Source organism: Triturus cristatus, chromosome 3_1, assembly GCF_964204655.1.
Source record: "Triturus cristatus chromosome 3_1, aTriCri1.1, whole genome shotgun sequence".
NCBI lineage: Eukaryota > Metazoa > Chordata > Amphibia > Caudata > Salamandridae > Triturus > Triturus cristatus.
This window is the reverse complement of record NC_140583.1, coordinates 469,813,595-469,833,132: the sequence shown is the minus strand read 5'-3', so window position 1 is coordinate 469,833,132 and position 19,538 is coordinate 469,813,595. Positions and strand designations below refer to the sequence as shown.

Genomic DNA, 19,538 nt, shown 5'->3' with positions numbered 1-19,538 from the left:
GAGACGAATTGTAAAGGAGGGGAACTGCTGCAAGCGGAGGAAGAGTGATGTCAGAGGGTGCCATGCTGCGATTGGTCGGTTGGTGTGGAGCCGCGCTGGTATTGGTGGATGGACATCAGGAAGCAGAACGAAACACCATGTGTAAAAGAAGTTGATTTAAGTTGATTTCACCATGAAATGTTCTAAAGTTTTACAAGACATGTGTAGAGGAGATAGACCGGTGGTTACTTGGGGAGGAGAAGAGGCTCCGCCCGAAGATACCCCGGCTCATTACATGGCAATGAATGTGGGATTGCATACTATAATTTGGCTTGAGAATTGGCATAAAATGACTGAAAAAGAGGGAGAATCGACTTTTCTGAGATATCGTACTTTCAAATTGGAAGCGTTGTTGTATCAGTTGAAATCGGTGATGTCTTCATTGCGACCTCTGCCCAGACCAACACAGTTCGAAGCGCTACATTCATGGATTAGAGCAGCTCATGGCAGGAAACGAGATCAAAGTCAGGAAAGAGTGAAAAAGTTGATCAGAGCATTTCAAGATGCGTGATGGGATGCATTGGAGAAAAGATGGAGGGTGGAGACTATCGAGGGGGATAGGCTATTCCCGTTAATGGTGAAGGTGGGTGACACACAGAAGAAGAGTACCTAAGAAGACAATAGCGACACAGATGATGGCTTACTAGAAAGGCTACTGGCAGAAAGACCACCTCCATATAACCCAGACTCAGAAGAGGGAAAGTCAGTACCGACAGAGGGGATTGTGGACTCGCAGACTCAACCCAATGTGAGAGTAATTGGGAAAATCTCAGCAGGAAACAGAAGGGATGAGGGCAAAGGCTCCAGCAGGTGCTGAGCCTAACGGAACTGCACGGTTACCGGATGCTCTTATAGTGCCGGTTACCATTGGCCCCAGAGTATCAGTTTATGATCCGGATCAGGCGAGGAATGGGAATTTGGTGCAGTCAGTAGCAGGAGAGGGGATTAGCTCCGGAGGAAATGGCACGGTGAGCGGAGTAGCTCACCTTCCGAGACCCATAGAATTGAATACGCCATTGCCAGCCACTACAGACTCCTCTAGAGGACAGGTGGATGTGAGACCAGAAAGACCAAAGTCCCTGCCCGAGTCGAGATCCGATCTAAGAATGTGGGAGCCACCAATAAGAAATCAGTGTGACAGAATGCCAGGAGATTGGGATCGGGAGGACTCAAGAGGTCGACCATTCCTTAGGGGTGTAGTAGAAAACAACCGATCCGGAGATCAAAGCAGTGAGAATGAATGGTCGAGTAGCGCATCTAGTCGAGGGACCCTGAAGGTTGCTATAAGAGCAAAGATGTTGGATGTGGTGAGATTGAAAGCCGAAGTAGATGAGATAGTTAGTTGGAACTTGCCTTTGGAAAGAATAGAACTTTATGAGCCATAAAAGCTGCTGTTTGTAGCAAAGGAGGTGACTCGCAAGGCGAGGTTAGAACACGAGAAATTGACTGAACTGGCAAAGAGGTAAGAGGTGGATCTGTCCAAAACGAAGATGTTACAGGGAAGTCACAGGTTGCAGTACAGTGATCTGGAATTGGAAGAGAAGACAGTCATAAGGTTGAAGGCTCATATTCGAGAATTGATTATAGGGATACGCGCATGGAGCATGCTTGATAAGTGGGAGGAAAGATGGTCCAAAAAGAAAAGTACTAAGAGAAGCAGAGGAGAGACGCCGCCTCCTTGAGGAGGAATGATAGGAGTGGAGAATTACCCTTTACTAGAGGTACATAATGGAGGGTATGTGCATGTGCCTTGGAGTAGGGGTGATTTAGCAGCATTCACAAATTAATTCCCCCGGCTGAGGGTAAAGCCAGTCAAATGGTATAAGCAGGTCGATTGGTTTGTCAAAATCTCGAAGGTGTTGTGGATCAATCTGAATACATTGTTTGATATCGTTGTACCAAGTGATCTGTGGGCAACTTGCAAAGTTGCAGTTGATTGGCCGACTTCTGAACCAGACAGGGATTTTGTTACCAATGGTCCTTCTCTAATTGTCATGAAAAAGTTTGAGCAGGTAATTACATGGCTGAAATCCAAAATCTCTCCCCAAAATATTTATTGGGTTAAGATAGATCGAACCGTTCAGGAACCGAAAGAATCCGTCCACGAATACTACAAAAGACAGAATAGTGGGCTAGACACATTAGACCCAAAATGTATGGGACAGTTTGTTTCCAAGTTCGTGTTGGGTCTCAGACCAGAGGTTAGCTTCATGATTCAGCAACATCTGATCTGCTGGCAGAACAAGTCAGTGGACAAAATACTGCGGTATGCCAGGTATTGCAGTGATGAAGTGGATTTGAAACACAAGAAACTTAAGGATAAGTTGATGTTAGTTCAAATGCAGACCGCTGATAGAGAGCTTCAGACGCAGTCGAATGGAGGGACGTTAGGAAGAAGACAGGGAAACAATCAAGGAGGGAATCAGGATGTGCAGGGTCAGGGGAAAGGGAAACCTAAAGACCCCAAGACAGGCATGGATGTAGCAACACTGAAGAAGACCACGGCATGTCATCTTTGTCACAAGATTGGGCAGTGGAAGCGCGAGTGTAGCTTAAACCCAGCGAATCAGGTGCAACAAGAGACAGAGATAGTGCAGGTACCTAAAGCTGTCAATACAGTAACAAGACCGAGATCTATGCAAGGGGGGACGATGGTCCCGCAGGTCCAAGTCCCGCAACCTCCGAGAATTGCCTGCGAATTGGTATTGAACTTGTTACTTAGGAATAATTTTTCCTAAAATTTACCATGCAGAGAAATTAGAGCTTTTGGAAGATGGAAAGCACTCTAGAGTGAGAAGAGGTGCGAGTGCAGGAGCAGTAATTGGAAATATCTTTGGAGCAGTGATACCAAGTCTGGGAGTGATTCTGAATGATGTGACGATTAGGAGATTGGCGAATGTTGTTGACGGGTTGTCAATGAATACAGCTAAGTCGTTGATACTTGTAGATGGAGACTTGTTGTCGATAAGAACAATGCTGATGCAGAACCGTCTTGCTTTAGATGTCTTACTGGAAAAAGAGGGCGGAGTCTGTAAAATGTTGGAGGTTCAAAAGTGCTGTACTTATATACCAGATAACAGCAAAGATCTGAAGAAGTATATAAGAACATCACTGTGATCCATCATGAGATCCAGGATCTGACTGAAGAGGGTGTTTGGAAAAAAGTTGGAAAACAATTTGGCAGTGTGGGGAATTGGTTTGCAAACTTGGGAAAGGGCATCCTTGGTTACATTCTGAAGCCTATCATTATCATAGTGGTTTGTGTGGTTTGCTTGTGGGGATTTGCCAGAGCTTATCAGTGGTCCAAGGCGAACCAAGTTGAAAGGTCCCTTAGGGAAAAAGAGATAAGAATGGCTAGACTGCAGGACAGTCACTACCAGAATATCAAAAATCTAGAGAAGTTCCGACAGGGAAGAATGGCTACGAGCTCTGTTTAGGTCGGTTCTTTCTCCGGGGAGTTGTGATATTGGTGATGACCCGGGTAATCAAAGGGGGGAACTAATAGAGCGCCATGAGGTCTTGAAAATTGTAGGGGTGCATCATAATCATGTATAGTCCGCATCCATATATATGTATACTTTTTTTTTTGCAGAGTTTTATATAGTGCGAACTTGACCTGAATCCAATCAGGTATCAGAGCGCTTTACCTAGCACCAGTTCCGTTACATGAGGACACACATTCATTTTTCTTTTGTTAGGCATGGGGAGATTAATTGATTTGCCCAAAATCACAGGATGTTTTAGCGTCGTTACCGAGACTCGAACCCAGTTCCCCCAGGTACGAGGTCGAGCGCCCTAACCGTTAGGCCAACTCCTCTCCCCATATATATATTTTATGTTGTATTAACAGATGATCATTAGAAAAGTAAATGTAATAAATAATGTGAATGTAACGTTAGAAATGTAATTCATGTTAGTCAAAGGAGTAAAATGACTTTTAAATGTAACTGCCTATTGCAAAGTGCCTAACAAATTAATTCATGAGCAATGTCATGCACTAGATTTAAACGTGCACCATGTTAAAGTCTGCACGTGTAGGACTGATTACTTATATATTGAATGTAATGAAATATAGTGCTTGCAGATGCAACGTTCATTAATGTGTGTAGTTCTTGATGTATAGAGGCCTAATAGAATGTATATGTTTTACTATGAGAGGCCTATTCGTATTTCTTATGCTAGCTGAATTGTGTAGGCCGAATTTCATGTACAGGGGAGGATTTTCTGTTCTCAGGCTTCTGTTGCAGGTGCAAGGCCATCGTCCTTGTTAGCAAAGACTAACCTTTTGTATGGGGAGTTAGGTATGGAGGAGCATCTCCTACAAGAGTCTCCAGGAATGCTGATAATTGGAAGATGCAACTTTCTGCACTGAGGGAGCCTGGGACTCAAGGACGTTTCAACCGTTATTGGACGAAGTACAGGTTTCAATGGAAAATTACCTCCAGGAGGTGTCCAGCCAGAAGAGGTGTAACGGAGGCTTGTCCTCCATGTTGTGCATTTTGTATTAGGGACAGTGCCCCGAGGGATGAGCAGAAGAGAAGGAGCAGATGAGGGTAGAAGGAAGAGATCGATATTGAGGAAGGAGATTTAGAACAGGTTTGCTAGCTTTGGCTACTGACCCTTTCAACGTGAGTGTACTTCTTAGGAAGTCTTCACGAGCTGACACCTTTTTCTGATCTTGCCTTGGGAAATGCTAAATAGGGATGTCACTTTAGGGGTAGAGTAGGGACAGACTAATCAATTTCTTTGTAGGTATCCATGAAGACTGATTTAGATATTGGAGCAGTTATCTTTTGTTTGATATTTTTAGAGTTCATTATACTTTTTATGCTTCATCGAAGTAGGTTGTTGCATAGCTTAAATTTTGTATTAGTGCCCATGTACGTTATTAACCTCGTCATGAGGTGCTTGTATGTTCAGTTATTTTTGGCTTTGTAATAAATCCCCTAAACTTAACTCGGAGTTAGTTATTCTTTAGAGTTGGAGTTGTTTGGTTACTGATCTTGGTTGGATGGATTGGTTTCTCCCCTTTACACTTCACAGCAGATAGAAAGGTCCAGTCGGCCGAGGATTCTTAAGAGTGGTAAGAAATGGTAAGAAAAGATAAGATAAAAATCCGGCGTTATCACATTTGATCTCACTTTAATGAACAATTGGCCATCCACTGAAGTTGTGTGGCCAGATAATAAGATTCACAATTACGAGCCCCCAAAAGCCCTTCCCCAATGGCACTTGCATCTTCCTTAATGTCACTCTGCATATGCCACCACTCCAAATTAAGCCTACCATTGGCAAGTTAAGTGCTCTGAACGATCTTTCAGGGATTACTGTGGGCATGTTTGCAAAGAACTACTGAAAGTGAGGCAAAACTATAATCTTTGAGAGAGCAATCCTGCCCAGTACCTCGATGCCAGGTATGCACACAACATAAAGGAGACAACGATGAATGGTTAAAAGAAATGAAAGGGCCATTGGGATGTAATTTCACATATTATGCCTGTATTACCTGAGAGCAATGGAATTAACAGTGAAAATGTGTCAAACAGGACAGACTATCAATGATAAAGAGGGGCCATTCAAACAAACACTTGGCAAAGCAATCTGGTTGGATCAGGATCGCAGCAGTCGCAGCCCATGCAGGTAAGAGCGGTGGGGCCCGATGAGGGGTGGGGAGGGGGAATTTTGACAGACGATGACGAGGGAAAATTATTTATTTATTTAATTTTCCCTTGTCATCGTCTGTCAATCTCCCCCAACCCTGCCCCACCGCTCTTACCTGCAAGGACGCGGCTTGATCACAGATGTAGTGGAGGAATGAAGGAGTGGGAGCTGCTCCATCCGGGGAAAGCCTCAGTGGTCATTAAACAGAGCAGCTAATTTATTGTTCATTTACTCAACAGAGATTGCCACTGATTTTACATTGTGGAGTCTTGTACTATACTGTCAAAGCGCCATCTTGACCTTTCCATCTTTGTTTTTTACTGAAGAGTGGTATAAAAGCCAAACGGATTGCAAAACTGCACACAAGTGATATGCCACTTCCAAAGGCGTAGGTGCTTACCAGATATGCGGAGGTGGGAGACCGCTACTGCATTTCCAAGAGCATTGGCTGCTCTGCAGGTGTAAATTCCTTCCCTTTCAGATGACATATTCTTAAGAAGAAGGGTCCCATTGGCCAGCACAAAAGACTGGTTTCCCAGAGTTCCATTATTTCTGGACCAAGTTACTTTAGGTAGAGGGAGTCCTAGAAATAGATGAATTCACAACATGTATTTTGCTGTTGCCAAATATATTAAATTACTCTCAACTAAAATATAAAAAAATCTATTTTGTATACCACATAAATCCGCAATTTTCCCATTTCTATGCGACAGAAAAAACAAGTGTTACAGCTACACAGTTTAAATTATTTACATGCGTTGCCAGATTGAAAGGCTGAGATACATTCGTGGAGGCTCTTAACCTGCAGGTCACACCAGATGAGAGGCAGGCGAAGATGGTGTGTGGGGTGTGAGATCTCACATAATAAGTGCATTCTCGGGCTGGGGGTCCGGGGACTCCGAGGCAGGTGTGATTATATCTGCTTAGGTATCACGTGGGATCAGCATCCCAGGCGGCAAAGGGACATGCCATTTGAGTTTCTTGATTACAGCAACCCCATTTACCCTCCCAACCTCCAATGTGCAACCAAATAAGTCATTAATACCTGATATTCATTTAGACCTGATGGCTCTGTAATGTTCCAATAACACGTTGCTATACGCCCCTCACCCATTTTATTTTTTGTAAACTAATTTCAAATGACTCAGTGCACATGATTCTGTAATATATGACGCATCATATCTCTCTCACACTTATTTGTAAAGCACATGCTTAATCCACCACAGAGATTTTATTGAAATTATAATCTGGGACTGCAAGTTTCACACTCGGATCACAGCATCACCCATGTGGCAAGTGCTCAACTCGCCGATCTACAAATGTCATGTGGTCCATGTGGCCATTGTCGTTTTCCCTATGTTAGCATGATCCCGTGGCAGACTGTCTGCTTTGCGCACGTTACTACACGAACGTGTTTTGCTTTGTGACACACTGCGGCTTTCACACAGAACATGCTGTTGTTTTTGCGTTCTGTTCTTTCCTGGGATTTAGACTGAACACTGCAGACAAGGTCAAACAACCATGCTCCTTGTTATTCTGTTCTGGTCGGGCCCTAGCACCTAGACAAAACATACAGATGCAGCTGTTGTTTGGGAACATGTACTTTGGTCATAGAGGTATACACGGTGGGTCACGGACACTTGGAGAGGGTTCTTTCCAGAGAAGGGGGATTGACAGCACGGTGATGTAGATCTTCCATCTATAGACTGAGCTACAGGGTCTGCTGCTAACACCCAGAGATCTTCTGATATATAATCATTTTGCTTCTGTAGACATGGAGGGAGGTTAGGCTGCACTGTCGTATATAATGACAGCTCCTTTTATGATTATCGGACTAGTTGCTATGCTAACCATATTTGTGTTAGGCATTTTTCTACTTGTTGTAGCACATAAACTGCATACTAGAGCAAGAGAGTTAAAATAAACATTTAAACTTTTCTCGTGTCTCTGTCAGATCTTATTGTGGACTGGTACGAGAGTGAGAGCGAAAGGGTGTGTCCTACAACCACAATTTCTGAGAGGGTCGGGAGTGTTGTGTTCTGGGGTGTCTAATCACTTGTTCCTCTGTGAGTTAGTAGGAGGGTAAGTGAGACACTATAGCTAGTGGGTCCCTGGGCTCATGGGTACTCACATGGTAGGATAACTTAGTCCCTGCCTACCTCGAACTAGACAGAGGCCATGGGCACCACTTGTGACGTGCACGATGCACCGCCCTGCCTACACCGCAACTCCAACGCCCACTGATGCTCGCCAATGCCTGCAACTGATTGGCCTCCCCAATGCCAGAACTCGCACCGATGCCTGTCGCTGCCAGTACCTGCATCTCATCATCGTGGAGCTGAGCACTGACATGGTGACTTCCCAAACTCATTGACCCTGCACTTGACCCTGCACTGCTGAACAGAAACTAAGCCTCACTGCCGATGCCGCCTCACCTCCCCTGCCAGCCTGGACTCGAAGCCTCACCTTCTTGATGCTTGGCCTTCCCTGTGGCAGTAAAGAACAAGCCTTGCCTTGGCCCATCGACGCCTTACCTCTGTGTTGACCTGCAACGTTGGTTGACTTTATTTTCCAAGGTACTGTTACTTGGGGGTCTGTGTGACTCCGTGGCTGGCCCGCGCACCTCGTGGTCGGCACCGTACTTTGAATCTGTGCCTGTCATGATGTTGTAATAGCATCAGTTGCAGCAATATCTTGCTACAGGCTTTATTTATGCAATACTTGTATTATAAGTGATACCTTGATATATGTATGTTGGATTTTTGTCATTTTTGTCTTGTTTGGTTTAGATAAAGATACTTTATTTTTCTAAACTGGTGTGGTGTCCATTTGTAGTGTTTTCACTGTGTTACTGTGTGATTATCTACAAATGCTTTACACATTGCCTCTGAGATAAGCCAGTATGCTTATGTAAAGCTACCAATGGGGTGAGAAAGGGGTATCTAGGTGTGTAACTCCCTTATCCTGACTAGAAGGAAGGCTCCCTACTTGGGCATGGTGCATACGTTGCCCAACAAGAGACCCCCTTTTCTAACCGACACACTGTAAAGGTTCTCAGGAACTCTCAGTCCCACATCTCCCAGTCTTACTACGATTTAACATTGGATGTTAGCAGCAAATGCTTAACTTGCTGATCCATCTTATTAGATGTAATCTATGGTAAGGACCAGTTTTTGGGAACTGTAGATGTTCCAATTATATTAGAAGTGGCTTTTATGAAACCTTATGGTGTTTGAGGACTGAAACACTTTATAAAATAATAGAAGTCATTCATAATGTGATTATGCATGAGATTGTGTTGAAAATATGCAGCATTTGCTAGTAGAAAGCGAACTGTGTGGCCTAGTATTTTGCACACAGTGTTGTGGAACCTTTCAACAGTAAGCTAACTGAGTTTGGGAGCACCAGAAAGTCACAACTATCTTGGAAATTTGCTGGTCAATGTGAATTCAGATTTCAATCCATTCCATTGCCGGCAGGTGCCCATGTCCACTCCACACCCATCACTCTGATCGCAGTTTGTCAAAGGTCTCTCTGGGTTTACACTAGAACGTGAGAGGCCAAGGCCTTGGTGCATATTCTATGTCTTGCACAGACTGGGCCCAGATAGGGATAAATATGCAAATATGTGCAGAAGTACAAAAAGAAACATAAAGAAATAATAAACTGTCATGCACACCACACACTAATAGTGTTGCGTTCTTCTTCTTGCATAAGTGATGCGGGTCCCAATTCCCTCTTCTCTCTACTCCCCATTCCTTGACAGGAACACTGGTAGTTGTGATCAGACAGAAGGGGTGAAGGGTCGTGGGATGTGAAGGCAGTCCAGTGTGATTTCTGTGAATGTGTCAAGACGTGCAGGGTTCACAACCGTCTTGTGGTCACTTTGGTCAATCCTCAGTGAAATTAATTTGCGTATTTCGTCACTTCATAGAAATAGCATTCGTTAGATCTTCTAGACTTTAAGCTCAATTCAGACCATTTGTGCAGTAATTTCCCAATCTCTTATGTGCCTAGTCCTGGTCCTTTCACTGACAGAGAAGATATGCGAGATACAATGGGCTTGCGGATCCTTTCTCCAAATAACTTAAACAGGTGTAATTTGTTGTCTGTTTACAAGTTGGGAGGATTCCTCTTTCTTCATAAGATTTTATTCCCAAATGGCATTCCATCCTGATATATCTGTAGACTCTAATTCCACATACTTCCAGGCATTGACTGTCCTTTTAACACCCCGCCTGATCTGTCAAGAGCCACCCCTGTTCCTTTTAAAAAGCCATTGCCCTGAGGTGGGACCTCGACGTGATGTAGGACGCTATGCACAGGTGATATGACAACTAAGTGTGGCCACCATTGATTTCCTTTTATAGGATTAGCTCAGAGACTTGGACAAGGATGCATTGTGCTCCTTATCATATACTTTCCTCTGCTGCTGTTTTGTCCTGCTTGACGATGCTGATCATCGACAACTGTTATTTTGTTTACATGGGATATGAAGTACCTGTTCTACAGACCTTTGCACTGCTTGTTTTGTTGTGTTTGCCATGGAAAATGAATACAACAAAAATATATTATAAAAAAGTCACTGACCATGTGAGTTTAATTGCATTGTGTTGTGCACAATGAACACGAACATTCCCAAGTCTTGAAGTCTTTCAACGTGTTCCTCTAGCAATGTGGCCCCAATCAGCGAATAGCAAATATTGCCGACAAAATCTGAGCTTTACCTTTACCTTGGACTATGTCTAAATTCTGTAGTTCTTTTAGTCTCTTTCTTACTAGGAGCCAGGAACCGCTCTCTTCGAAGCCTCTGTATCAAAGAAGGCAAGGGAGACTGTGCACGGCTAAATACAAAGGGGCAGATTTATCATTGAGTTGCGTCGCCTTTGCACCATGCAAAGGGGCGCAAGGGTGACACAACTACTAAGTCAAAATTATCAATCCACACACGGCAACCTTGTGTGGCCCTGCATAGCTTGATAAATCTAGAGTAAACCAACGCTGCCTTGCATTTCTCTGCCCCAGGAAGGCATTCCATGGGTAGACCGTGGGTGCTCCCCTTCTGCTTCCATCCATGGATTTTGGTGCATTTCCAGAATTACCATTACTGGTAGACCCGGGAATGTGTCAAAATGCTACTCCCCCCAGGTGAGGCATAACAAGGAGAGGTATCTTTATTTCTCCTTGGTTTTTCCTCTTTCTCCGTGCACTGAATTCTGCAGCACACGTAGAAAGAGGAAAATGCACAGAGGATTCTTTTTGTGCAGGAAGGTGTTCCTTCGTGCACAAAAACAATCCTGTCTGCAACACAGGCACCCTTGCACCACAGCTCAAGGGTGCCTGCATTGGCACTAGGCAGTACATTGTGCCTTATCATATTAAATATGGTGCATTCCTTCCCTTTTATTTCATGCAGCAAAGCAAGGTGGCTTGCTGTGCTGCATGAAATAATTATAAATCTGCACCCCTCTCCCGTTAGGCTTGCTTTGCAAGGCTATGGTAGTTCACATGCGTGGCCGTGTTTGCTTGACAAGCATGAGCATACATGGAGTAAGTAGTCAACACACCCAGAGTAGGTGTGGAACACATGGGGAGTCTGACATGGTGTACTAAGACAATTAGAGGAAAGTTCACTTTAGAAGTCAGTGCTCTCACAGGACACCTCTTAAAAGTACTGTAGTTCAACAGAGATGCTGAGGGTTCAAGTCTAAAGTTTTAGTGGGAAGTCTGAGTCAGAATTGTTCTGTTAAAAATATAACTGGATATGAATGTACCTCATGGAGAAAGATATTTTGTCTAGTGACAGTTTTTTTTTTTTTTTTATAAAAAAAAAATTTATTGTGCAGAGAAAAAGGGTACAAGCACGGGCCTACAACCTCCTGGGCCGGCCGCTAGTATTCAGAAATGATCAAGCAGTTCAAAAAACAATGACTGGCCCGCAGGGGCTCCGCTAAATGACAGGAGATCAGGCTGCACATAAGGGAAGTCAGGATACACCCTTTTTTACATAAATATCAACAAAAGTAAAGAAAAACAAAAAGCAAGGCGAAAAACATTAAAAGGGCGTCTAACCACAGCAGAGGAACTCCACATAGGACCACCCTAGGGTGGTCAATAAAAAGGGGGTCTGAGAGGGAGGGGGGGGGCCACGGGAAAACCAAATCTATACTCAGATGAACAAATTAAGCAAGGAACCCTCAAGGATCAGGGGGACAAGGCAACATCAGACGTATCCACCAGGGGGGGAGAACAGATAGTCCCTCGATACACATTCCACTGACCCCAGATTCTACCCCACGCCCCCGGTTTACCACGAGCCACATACACCGTCTTCTCCCTGAACATGCACCAGTCCATGTTCTCCTTCCATACGGACACGGTGGGAGGCCGTTGGGAACCCCAAAGCTGCGCAATATCTCTCTTTGCGATCATGTTCCCAAGGGCCGCCCACCGAGCCCGGGCCGCATTATAGTCACTGGGCTCCCACACATTCAGAACACATCGGCGCACCTCCGGCAGCAGAGCGACCCCAGTGACTCGTTTCATAACATCATGCACCTGGCGCCAATATTCCGCCACCTCGCGGCACTCCCAGAGGATGTGGAGAAAGGTGGCACTGAGCCCGCAGCCACGCTTACAGAGCCCGTCATCAGAAAACCCCATCGAGACCAAACGGGGACCCGTCACATAGACATGATGGAGAATCTTAAGCTGGACCAGACGGAGACGGGCCGGGATGGCAACCTCCTTAGGGGATGACAGCGCAGACTGCCAGTCCTCGTCATCCAACTCAACCCCATCTCCCGTCCATGCCTCCCGAAGACGCACCAAGAGATCAGCCCGATTATTTATTAGTTTTTTATAAATCAGGGAGATAGTACTGTCGGGGACGTGTCCGTCGAGTATATGGTCCTCTAGAGGCGAAGAAACAGGGACCGTGCTCCCCTCCCCAAAGACCGAGAGTAGGGCGTGCCGAACCTGGGCATAGCGGAAGAACTCCCTTTCACTAATCTCGTACTCGCTCTGAAGCGCCGCGAAGGATTTAACCGCGCCTTTAACCCATAGGTCCCCCACTCTGCTAATGCCGATCGTATCCCAGTGCTCAAAGCCTTTCGTTGTCCAGAGGCTTCCCAGGCGCTCTGAGGCGAATAGAGGAGTAGCACACGTTAACCGCTCACTCCAGCCCACAGCTACATTCGCCGCCTTCCACACACATACCGCAATACTAGTAGGGCCCGTGAGGGTCCTTCCGGCAGATCGAGAGTAGAGCGCTCTGTTATAGTTACCGCCCGGAAGCAGGAATTTATCCATCTCATATGCCGGGTTCGAGCCAGGAGCGTACGTAGCATGGTTAATGGCAGACAGCTGGGAGGCCCAATAGTACCTTCTAATGTCAGGGAGCGCGATGCCCCCGTCATACCAGGGAAGAGTCAGCTTTGCCAAAGCGATACGCGCACGACCGTCCCAAACCAGTCTCCTCTGCAAACTCTCCACTTCCCTAAAGTAGGCCGCCGGAATGATATCGAAGGAGTTCTGGAGTGCGTAAAGAAATCTGGGAAGGGACATCATTTTAAACAGTGCTGCGCGACCAAGTGGAGACAAGGGCAACTTACACCACCGAGCCGTATCCGCCCTCAAACGCCGGAGGGGAGACAGGAGATTCTGCTCGTAGCGGACCGCCGGATCCAACGAAACGTATACCTCCAAGTATTTAAAGCAGGATTGAGATGTTTGGATCGGAAGCCGAGGCGGCAAGTGAGGAAGGCCACAGGAGATAGGATACACGCAAGATTTGGACCAGTTAATTATCAAACCCGAATTTCTCCCGAAGGAAGTAAGGACATCAAAAAGCACATTGAGCGACTTCCGCGGCGAGGTGAGGTACAGAAGAATATCATCCGCGTACAACGAGACCCGATCCTCGAAGCCCGGGGCCCACCGGATCCCTCTGATCGAGGGCTCCCAGCGGAGCCAGGCAGCGAGCGGTTCCAAGGCGAGAGCAAAGAGCAGAGGGGACAACGGGCACCCCTGCCTAGTACCCCTCCCGAGAGCGAAGGGCCGAGAAACCCGCCCATTGACAACAACCTGAGCCATTGGACCAGCATAGAGGAGCTTCACCCAACTAATAAATCCCTCCCCAAAGCCAAACTTCGCCAATACGGCCCAAAGGAATGGCCACTCGATGGTATCAAAGGCCATCGTGGCGTCTAAGGAAACCAATATGGCCGGTTCAGAGAAGTACTCCGCCCTAGCGAGGACGCCATGTAGACGCCGCAAGTTGAGAGCGGTATTACGATGAGGGATAAAGCCGCATTGATCCGGATGTATCAAATCACATATAACTCTCAGCAAGCGATTAGCGAGGACCTTGGCAAGGATTTTCGGTTCGGCATTTAGTAGGGAAATAGGCCTATATGAGGCACAGCGGTCTCGTGGCTTACCGTCCTTGGGAATAACAACTATAGTAGCCAGACGCTGGTCGTCGGGAAGGGAACCCCGCTCGAGCGACTCCAGAAACATACGACGGAGGAAGGGCGCGATTTTATCCGGGCGTAGTCTATACAGTTCAATCGGCAGTCCGTTGGGGCCCATAGCCTTGCCCGAGCGAAGGGAACGAATCGCGGTAGCAATCTCGTCGACAGACAGGGAGGCATCCATCTGCTCACGGTCCTCGACGGATAGGCCGGGCAAGGCAATATCCCGCAGCAAGAGACGAGAGTCATCCTCATCTCTATCAGACACCGGGGAGTACACCGCCCGGAGGTGGTCAGCAAAACACTCCACAATCTCACCAGGGTCAGTCACACACACTCCATCCGAAACCCGAAGCTCCGGGACCACACGATTTACTCTCTCCTTCTTATCCAACCAAGCAAACAGTTTACCCGCCTTGTCCCCGGCATCATACAACCTACCCTGTTGCTCCCTATACATGATCTTGGCAGCGTCAGTGACAAGAGACTTATATTCAAACTGCTTCAAGCTGAGGGCATGAAGCCCATCCTGAGTGACACCCGTCTCCAAAGCTGCCTCCAGCCCCGATATTTCAGTCTCCAGCTTCACCACCGCCTCATTCTTAACCCTCTTAGCCTCCACTATCTGGGATAGGGCATGCCCGCGGATCACTGTTTTGAAGGCTTCCCACAGGGACACTGAGGACAACACCGACCCCTCATTCTCGAGAAAATACTGATCAATCGACTTAACAAGGCTATCACGAATCTTGGGGTCTCGCAAGTACCAAGGGTTAATAGGGGCGATCCGCCCAGCGGACCGCATCCCGGTGTCGAAAAGCAACCACAGTGGGGAATGATCAGAGATACCCCGGGCCAAGTGCTTTACCTCTCGAATCCGGGCAGTCTGGGCCGCGGGCATAAGAAAATAATCCAATCTGGAGAGACTCCCATGGGCCCCAGAGTGAAATGTGTACTGACACTGTGTCGGATGCATTAACCTCCAACAATCCACCAGACCGAAGGTATCCAAGAGTCCGCCGAGCCACGCCTGGGCAGCAGGGAGGTCCCTGGGCGGGTGGCGATCCAAATCACCCGAAACAACCGAATTAAAATCCCCACCCATAAGCAAAAGACTGTCAGGAAGCTCAAGCAGCATACGACCCAAGTCTGAGAAAGTGGAGTTCTGGAGGCCCGGGGGAACATAAACCGAAACCAAGGAAAGGGACTGTCCCTCCCACCTCCCAGTCAGAGCCACATAGCGCCCTCTATCGTCTAGGACAACCCTGGTGATCTCTAGCGGAAGTGAAGATCGTAGGAGAATGCCCACCCCTCTAGAGCCAGTGGTGAAACCGGAATGGGCCACGAGTCGGTATCCCCCCCTGTTCATGGCATGACAAACATTACCAACCAGATGCGTCTCCTGTAAGAATACCACATCAGGAGTCAAACGACGCAAATACTGCAGCACAACACCCCGTTTGATATGATCCCCCAATCAGTTGACGTTCCAAGACATCAGTCTCAACCCGTCCCCCCCCATCCCCTCCAGTAGATCAAGGGTCCCCCAGCAAATAGCGCGACACCTGAAACTGAAACAGAGCCAATACCTCGCCTTGAAAACAAAAAACACAAATCCAAACAACCCCTCCCACCCACCAACCCCCCCCAAATTCAACTCCCCCCACCCTGCACCCCTGCGGTCCAGAAAACCACCCCAACTTGCAGTGTGCCTGTCGCCCTAAAAACCCCATTCTACGAAAAGACCCCGGAGGAGGAAAGGGACCCGTCCCCGCCCGCCCCCAACACAGATCATAATTAAACAAAATGTACAAAAGAAGTAGAACCCAGCCGAACAAAACAAAATATCAAAGTCAAGGACCAAAAGTCACTCCGAAGGAGGCCCGCCACCCTCGGTACCACCAGAAGGCCCAGGCCGGTCACCCCGGTCCGGCAGAGAATCCAGCCAGTCACTCACGGTCGCAGGACAGTCAAAAAAGGTAGTCCGGTCTTCGTATTCCACTCGGAGCCTAGCAGGAAAAAGCATCGAGTACTTAAAACCCAGGTCCCGGAGACGGCGCTTCACCCCCTGGAAACCCATCCGCTGTTTCTGGACAAGTTGGGTGAAGTCCGGGAAAAAGTTAACGGATGAGTTCTCATATCGGACCGGGCCATGTACCCGTGAGGCCTGCAGAATCGCATCTCGGTCTCTGTAGTGAAAAAGTTTTGCGACAATAGGCCTCGGGGGAGCTCCCGGTCGCGGCCGACCGCCTGGGACTCGATGGGCCCGCTCCACGGCAAAGAACTTACTCAGGCCAGCGGGGGCAAGCTGTTTGAGGATGAGTTCCTCAACCATAAGATCCACCGGGCGATTGTCGGAGGTCTCCGGAACACCTATGACGCGGATGTTATTGCGTCGAGCCCGTCCCTCGAAGTCCTCCAGCCGCCGGGCCATCAGGTCGTTGGCCGACTTGAGGTCGCCGAGAGCAGTCTGCAGGTCCGACACATCCGTACCAAGGGTGGACGTCCGCAAATCCAGCGATTGAACCCTCTCATTGGTCTTAGAGAGATCCGCCCGAATTAGCGTAACATCAATGGCCACCGTGTCGATTTTACGGGCCAGGCCTCGTACTGCTGAGCGATGGTCTCCTTGATGCCGTTAATGGTGCCCATGATGTCCTGCAGTGACAAATCCGGAGGGGCGGACGGAACACCCCCAGCGTCATCCGGGAGAACACTGGCCGTCCCAGGGGACCCTTTACCATGAGTGTAGCGGTCCATGTTGTTGGTCTGGACCGGTCCCCCACGTAGGGATGTCTTGGTCTTACGCCTCTCGGGATCCCCTCTGCCTCCCATGTGGAACCACGCTCGCCGAAGGGGACCACCGAGCAAGCGTCAAAGTGGCACAGGCGAAGCCGACACGAGCCGTACCAGGGACCGCAATGTGGCGGTGCGAGAGGATCAAAGTCAATGGGCACACTGGTTTCAGGCGGAGGCAAAGGCACGAAGCGAAGGCCGAGTGAAAACCCAGCCGCACAAAGCAACTCCACTGTCCAGCCACTCAGAGATCCAAAAGTGAAACCGAAAGTGATGAGACGGCCGCTGGCACAGCCCCGATGCCGTTGTTGTTCAACTATGCCCCGGCTCCACAGTTCACCTTCGCACCGGGCACAGCCATCAGTTGGGCCTCAAAAGTTCAAACCACCATAGATCAGGTCTCCCAGGTCCGATTCGGTTTCTGAAAAGAGTTTAGGGTTCAGCCAACGTTCATCTTCCAGAATCCGTCAACCAAGTCAGGATAAGTTCCGAGGAGCAGCGAGGGTCCGGGGAGCCCTGTGCTCACGCGACCATCTTGGATGCGTGCTAGGCTCCTCCTCCTCTAGTGACAGTTTTGACTCATAATCAGGGCCATGAGAATTATGAGACAGGGGAGCACCAGAATTTGTGGCAGGGTTGACTAAGATATGTGCCAAAAAAATTGAAACTTATGCAGCATAATGTAAGTAAGTGATATTTATTTTGTGTGATTAATTAAAATCTTTGCATACACATAGCAATAGAATAAAAAATAAAATACAGCATAATGTGACACTTTTTTGATAATATTATTTCATTATTTGTTTAATTTTTACACATGGTAATAATGTCTGGGCAAAGACTTCGACTCATTAGTACCAGTTTAACTACCAAGTACATAAATAAGCAACTGAAAGATGACCAGTCAACCTATGCAAAGGGTCTTCAGATGTGTAGAAACATACACCATGGTGCCGATCACGATCCGGTAAAAAAATTCCCCGTACGACTCGTATCCGGTCTTTTTACCGTACGAATCGTACAAGTGCCGTACAAACTGCCAATTACGATTCGCATGGGAAAAAGACCATACGAATCGCATTCGGAATAATTCCCCACACGTCCTCGGGTCGGAAATTGGGTCCGACACGTCCCCGGACGATTTACCGTACAAATGTGAAAAGTGAAGTCCGACCGCGGAATCACGATCCATCCCGTGCGTCCGATGTTACAACCGTATGCAAAAAACACCGTCCGCACCGAACACCCATAGCAACCATGGAGACATGTGCCCGCATACGCGCCCAACACCCCCCAGCCCCCGTACGTTCGAGTCGTACCCCCCGTGCATGTACACCCGTGTACGTTCGAGTCGTACGGGTGTACATACACGGGGGGTACGACACGTACACGGGGGCTGGGGGGGGTCGGCGCGTACGTACGGGGGCTGGGGGGGTCGGCGCGTACGTATGGGGGCTGGGGGGGTACGGCGCGTACCGGGCCACCTACTCTGGTCGTTTCGCGCCGTACTTCGCTTTTCCGGCACTTTTTGGGAGCCGTGAGAATATTGCCGTCCGGACTGCTGTCGGTTCGAATCGTATTTACGGGGTCGTGAAACGCTGCCTGAAAGCGTCCCGACGTCACGTCGCAGCATTCCCGGATCACATTCGTGTGTATATTTTCGTCGGTCGGTGTTTTTTACGATTCGTACGGAAATGGTGTTTCCGTGCGAATCGTAATTCCATGTTTGTAAAGTTTTACGCCCGGGTACGAGTCGGACGGAGAAAACGCTCCGACGGACGGTTCGTACCCGGATCGTAATCGGTACCCAAGTGTTTCTTAACTTTATATCCGTTTAAAAACTGCAGATGATGGATTATGTGGCAAATGTAGCAAATCCTTAATTATTCTAAAAAAGCTGAGGCCACAGACTTGCATAATTGCAGAGGTCCTTCTCATTATAAAGTAGCACAGACCGATAATATGCCTGCTGCAAAACAGTGCACCATGCAGATGACAGAATTGTATTTTATGTAGCCAGCTCAGTGCGTTACTTCTTTTGTCACTGAGATCCTTTTATTACTTGCAGTTCATACATTACAATCCTAATATAGCACAGAGCTACAAACTGTCATCAAGAGAGCTATATGCAAACTGCAAGGGATATGTTTAAAGATAATGTTTTTCCCTCGTCTATCATTATTCAAATGTGGCTAGAAATAGTCTGTTTAGGTAGAAATAAATTCTTATTACAAAAGCCAACTCCAACCACCGTGTTACGTTTTAAATCCAAAGTTTGTACTTCACCATATCTAGCACTCCTACAATATAGTACCTACCAGTATGGATGACGTGATTTCTACACCTTGTAATCTTCATTGTTCTATGTAACATTTCCTTTACACTGATTTACCCATGTATGATTCATTGTCTCTGTATAATGTGTGTGATGTAAAGTGCTCTAACACCGTATCCTGCTACGAGTAGCACTACAAAACAAATGAAACAAGCATTGGCATAGCCAATAGGTCTCGCCTTTGGGACCTTATAAGTGTTTAGCCACGCAGCACATTTTTCTGGGTGTAGTGG

At 47.4% G+C, this 19,538-nt stretch overlaps 1 protein-coding gene across 2 annotated transcripts in view; it reads right to left on the bottom strand.

Moving 5' to 3' along the window:
* The window catches only part of ADAMTSL3 (ADAMTS like 3), a 2,432,792-nt gene that overhangs the window by 198,210 nt on the left and 2,215,044 nt on the right, over window positions 1–19,538 (bottom strand). For both annotated transcript variants that reach the window (XM_085644288.1, XM_085644289.1), the window contains exon 24: window positions 6,101–6,283. In XM_085644288.1, coding sequence (XP_085500414.1) covers window positions 6,101–6,283 — 183 coding nt within the window. The remainder of the gene's footprint in view (window positions 1–6,100; window positions 6,284–19,538) is intronic.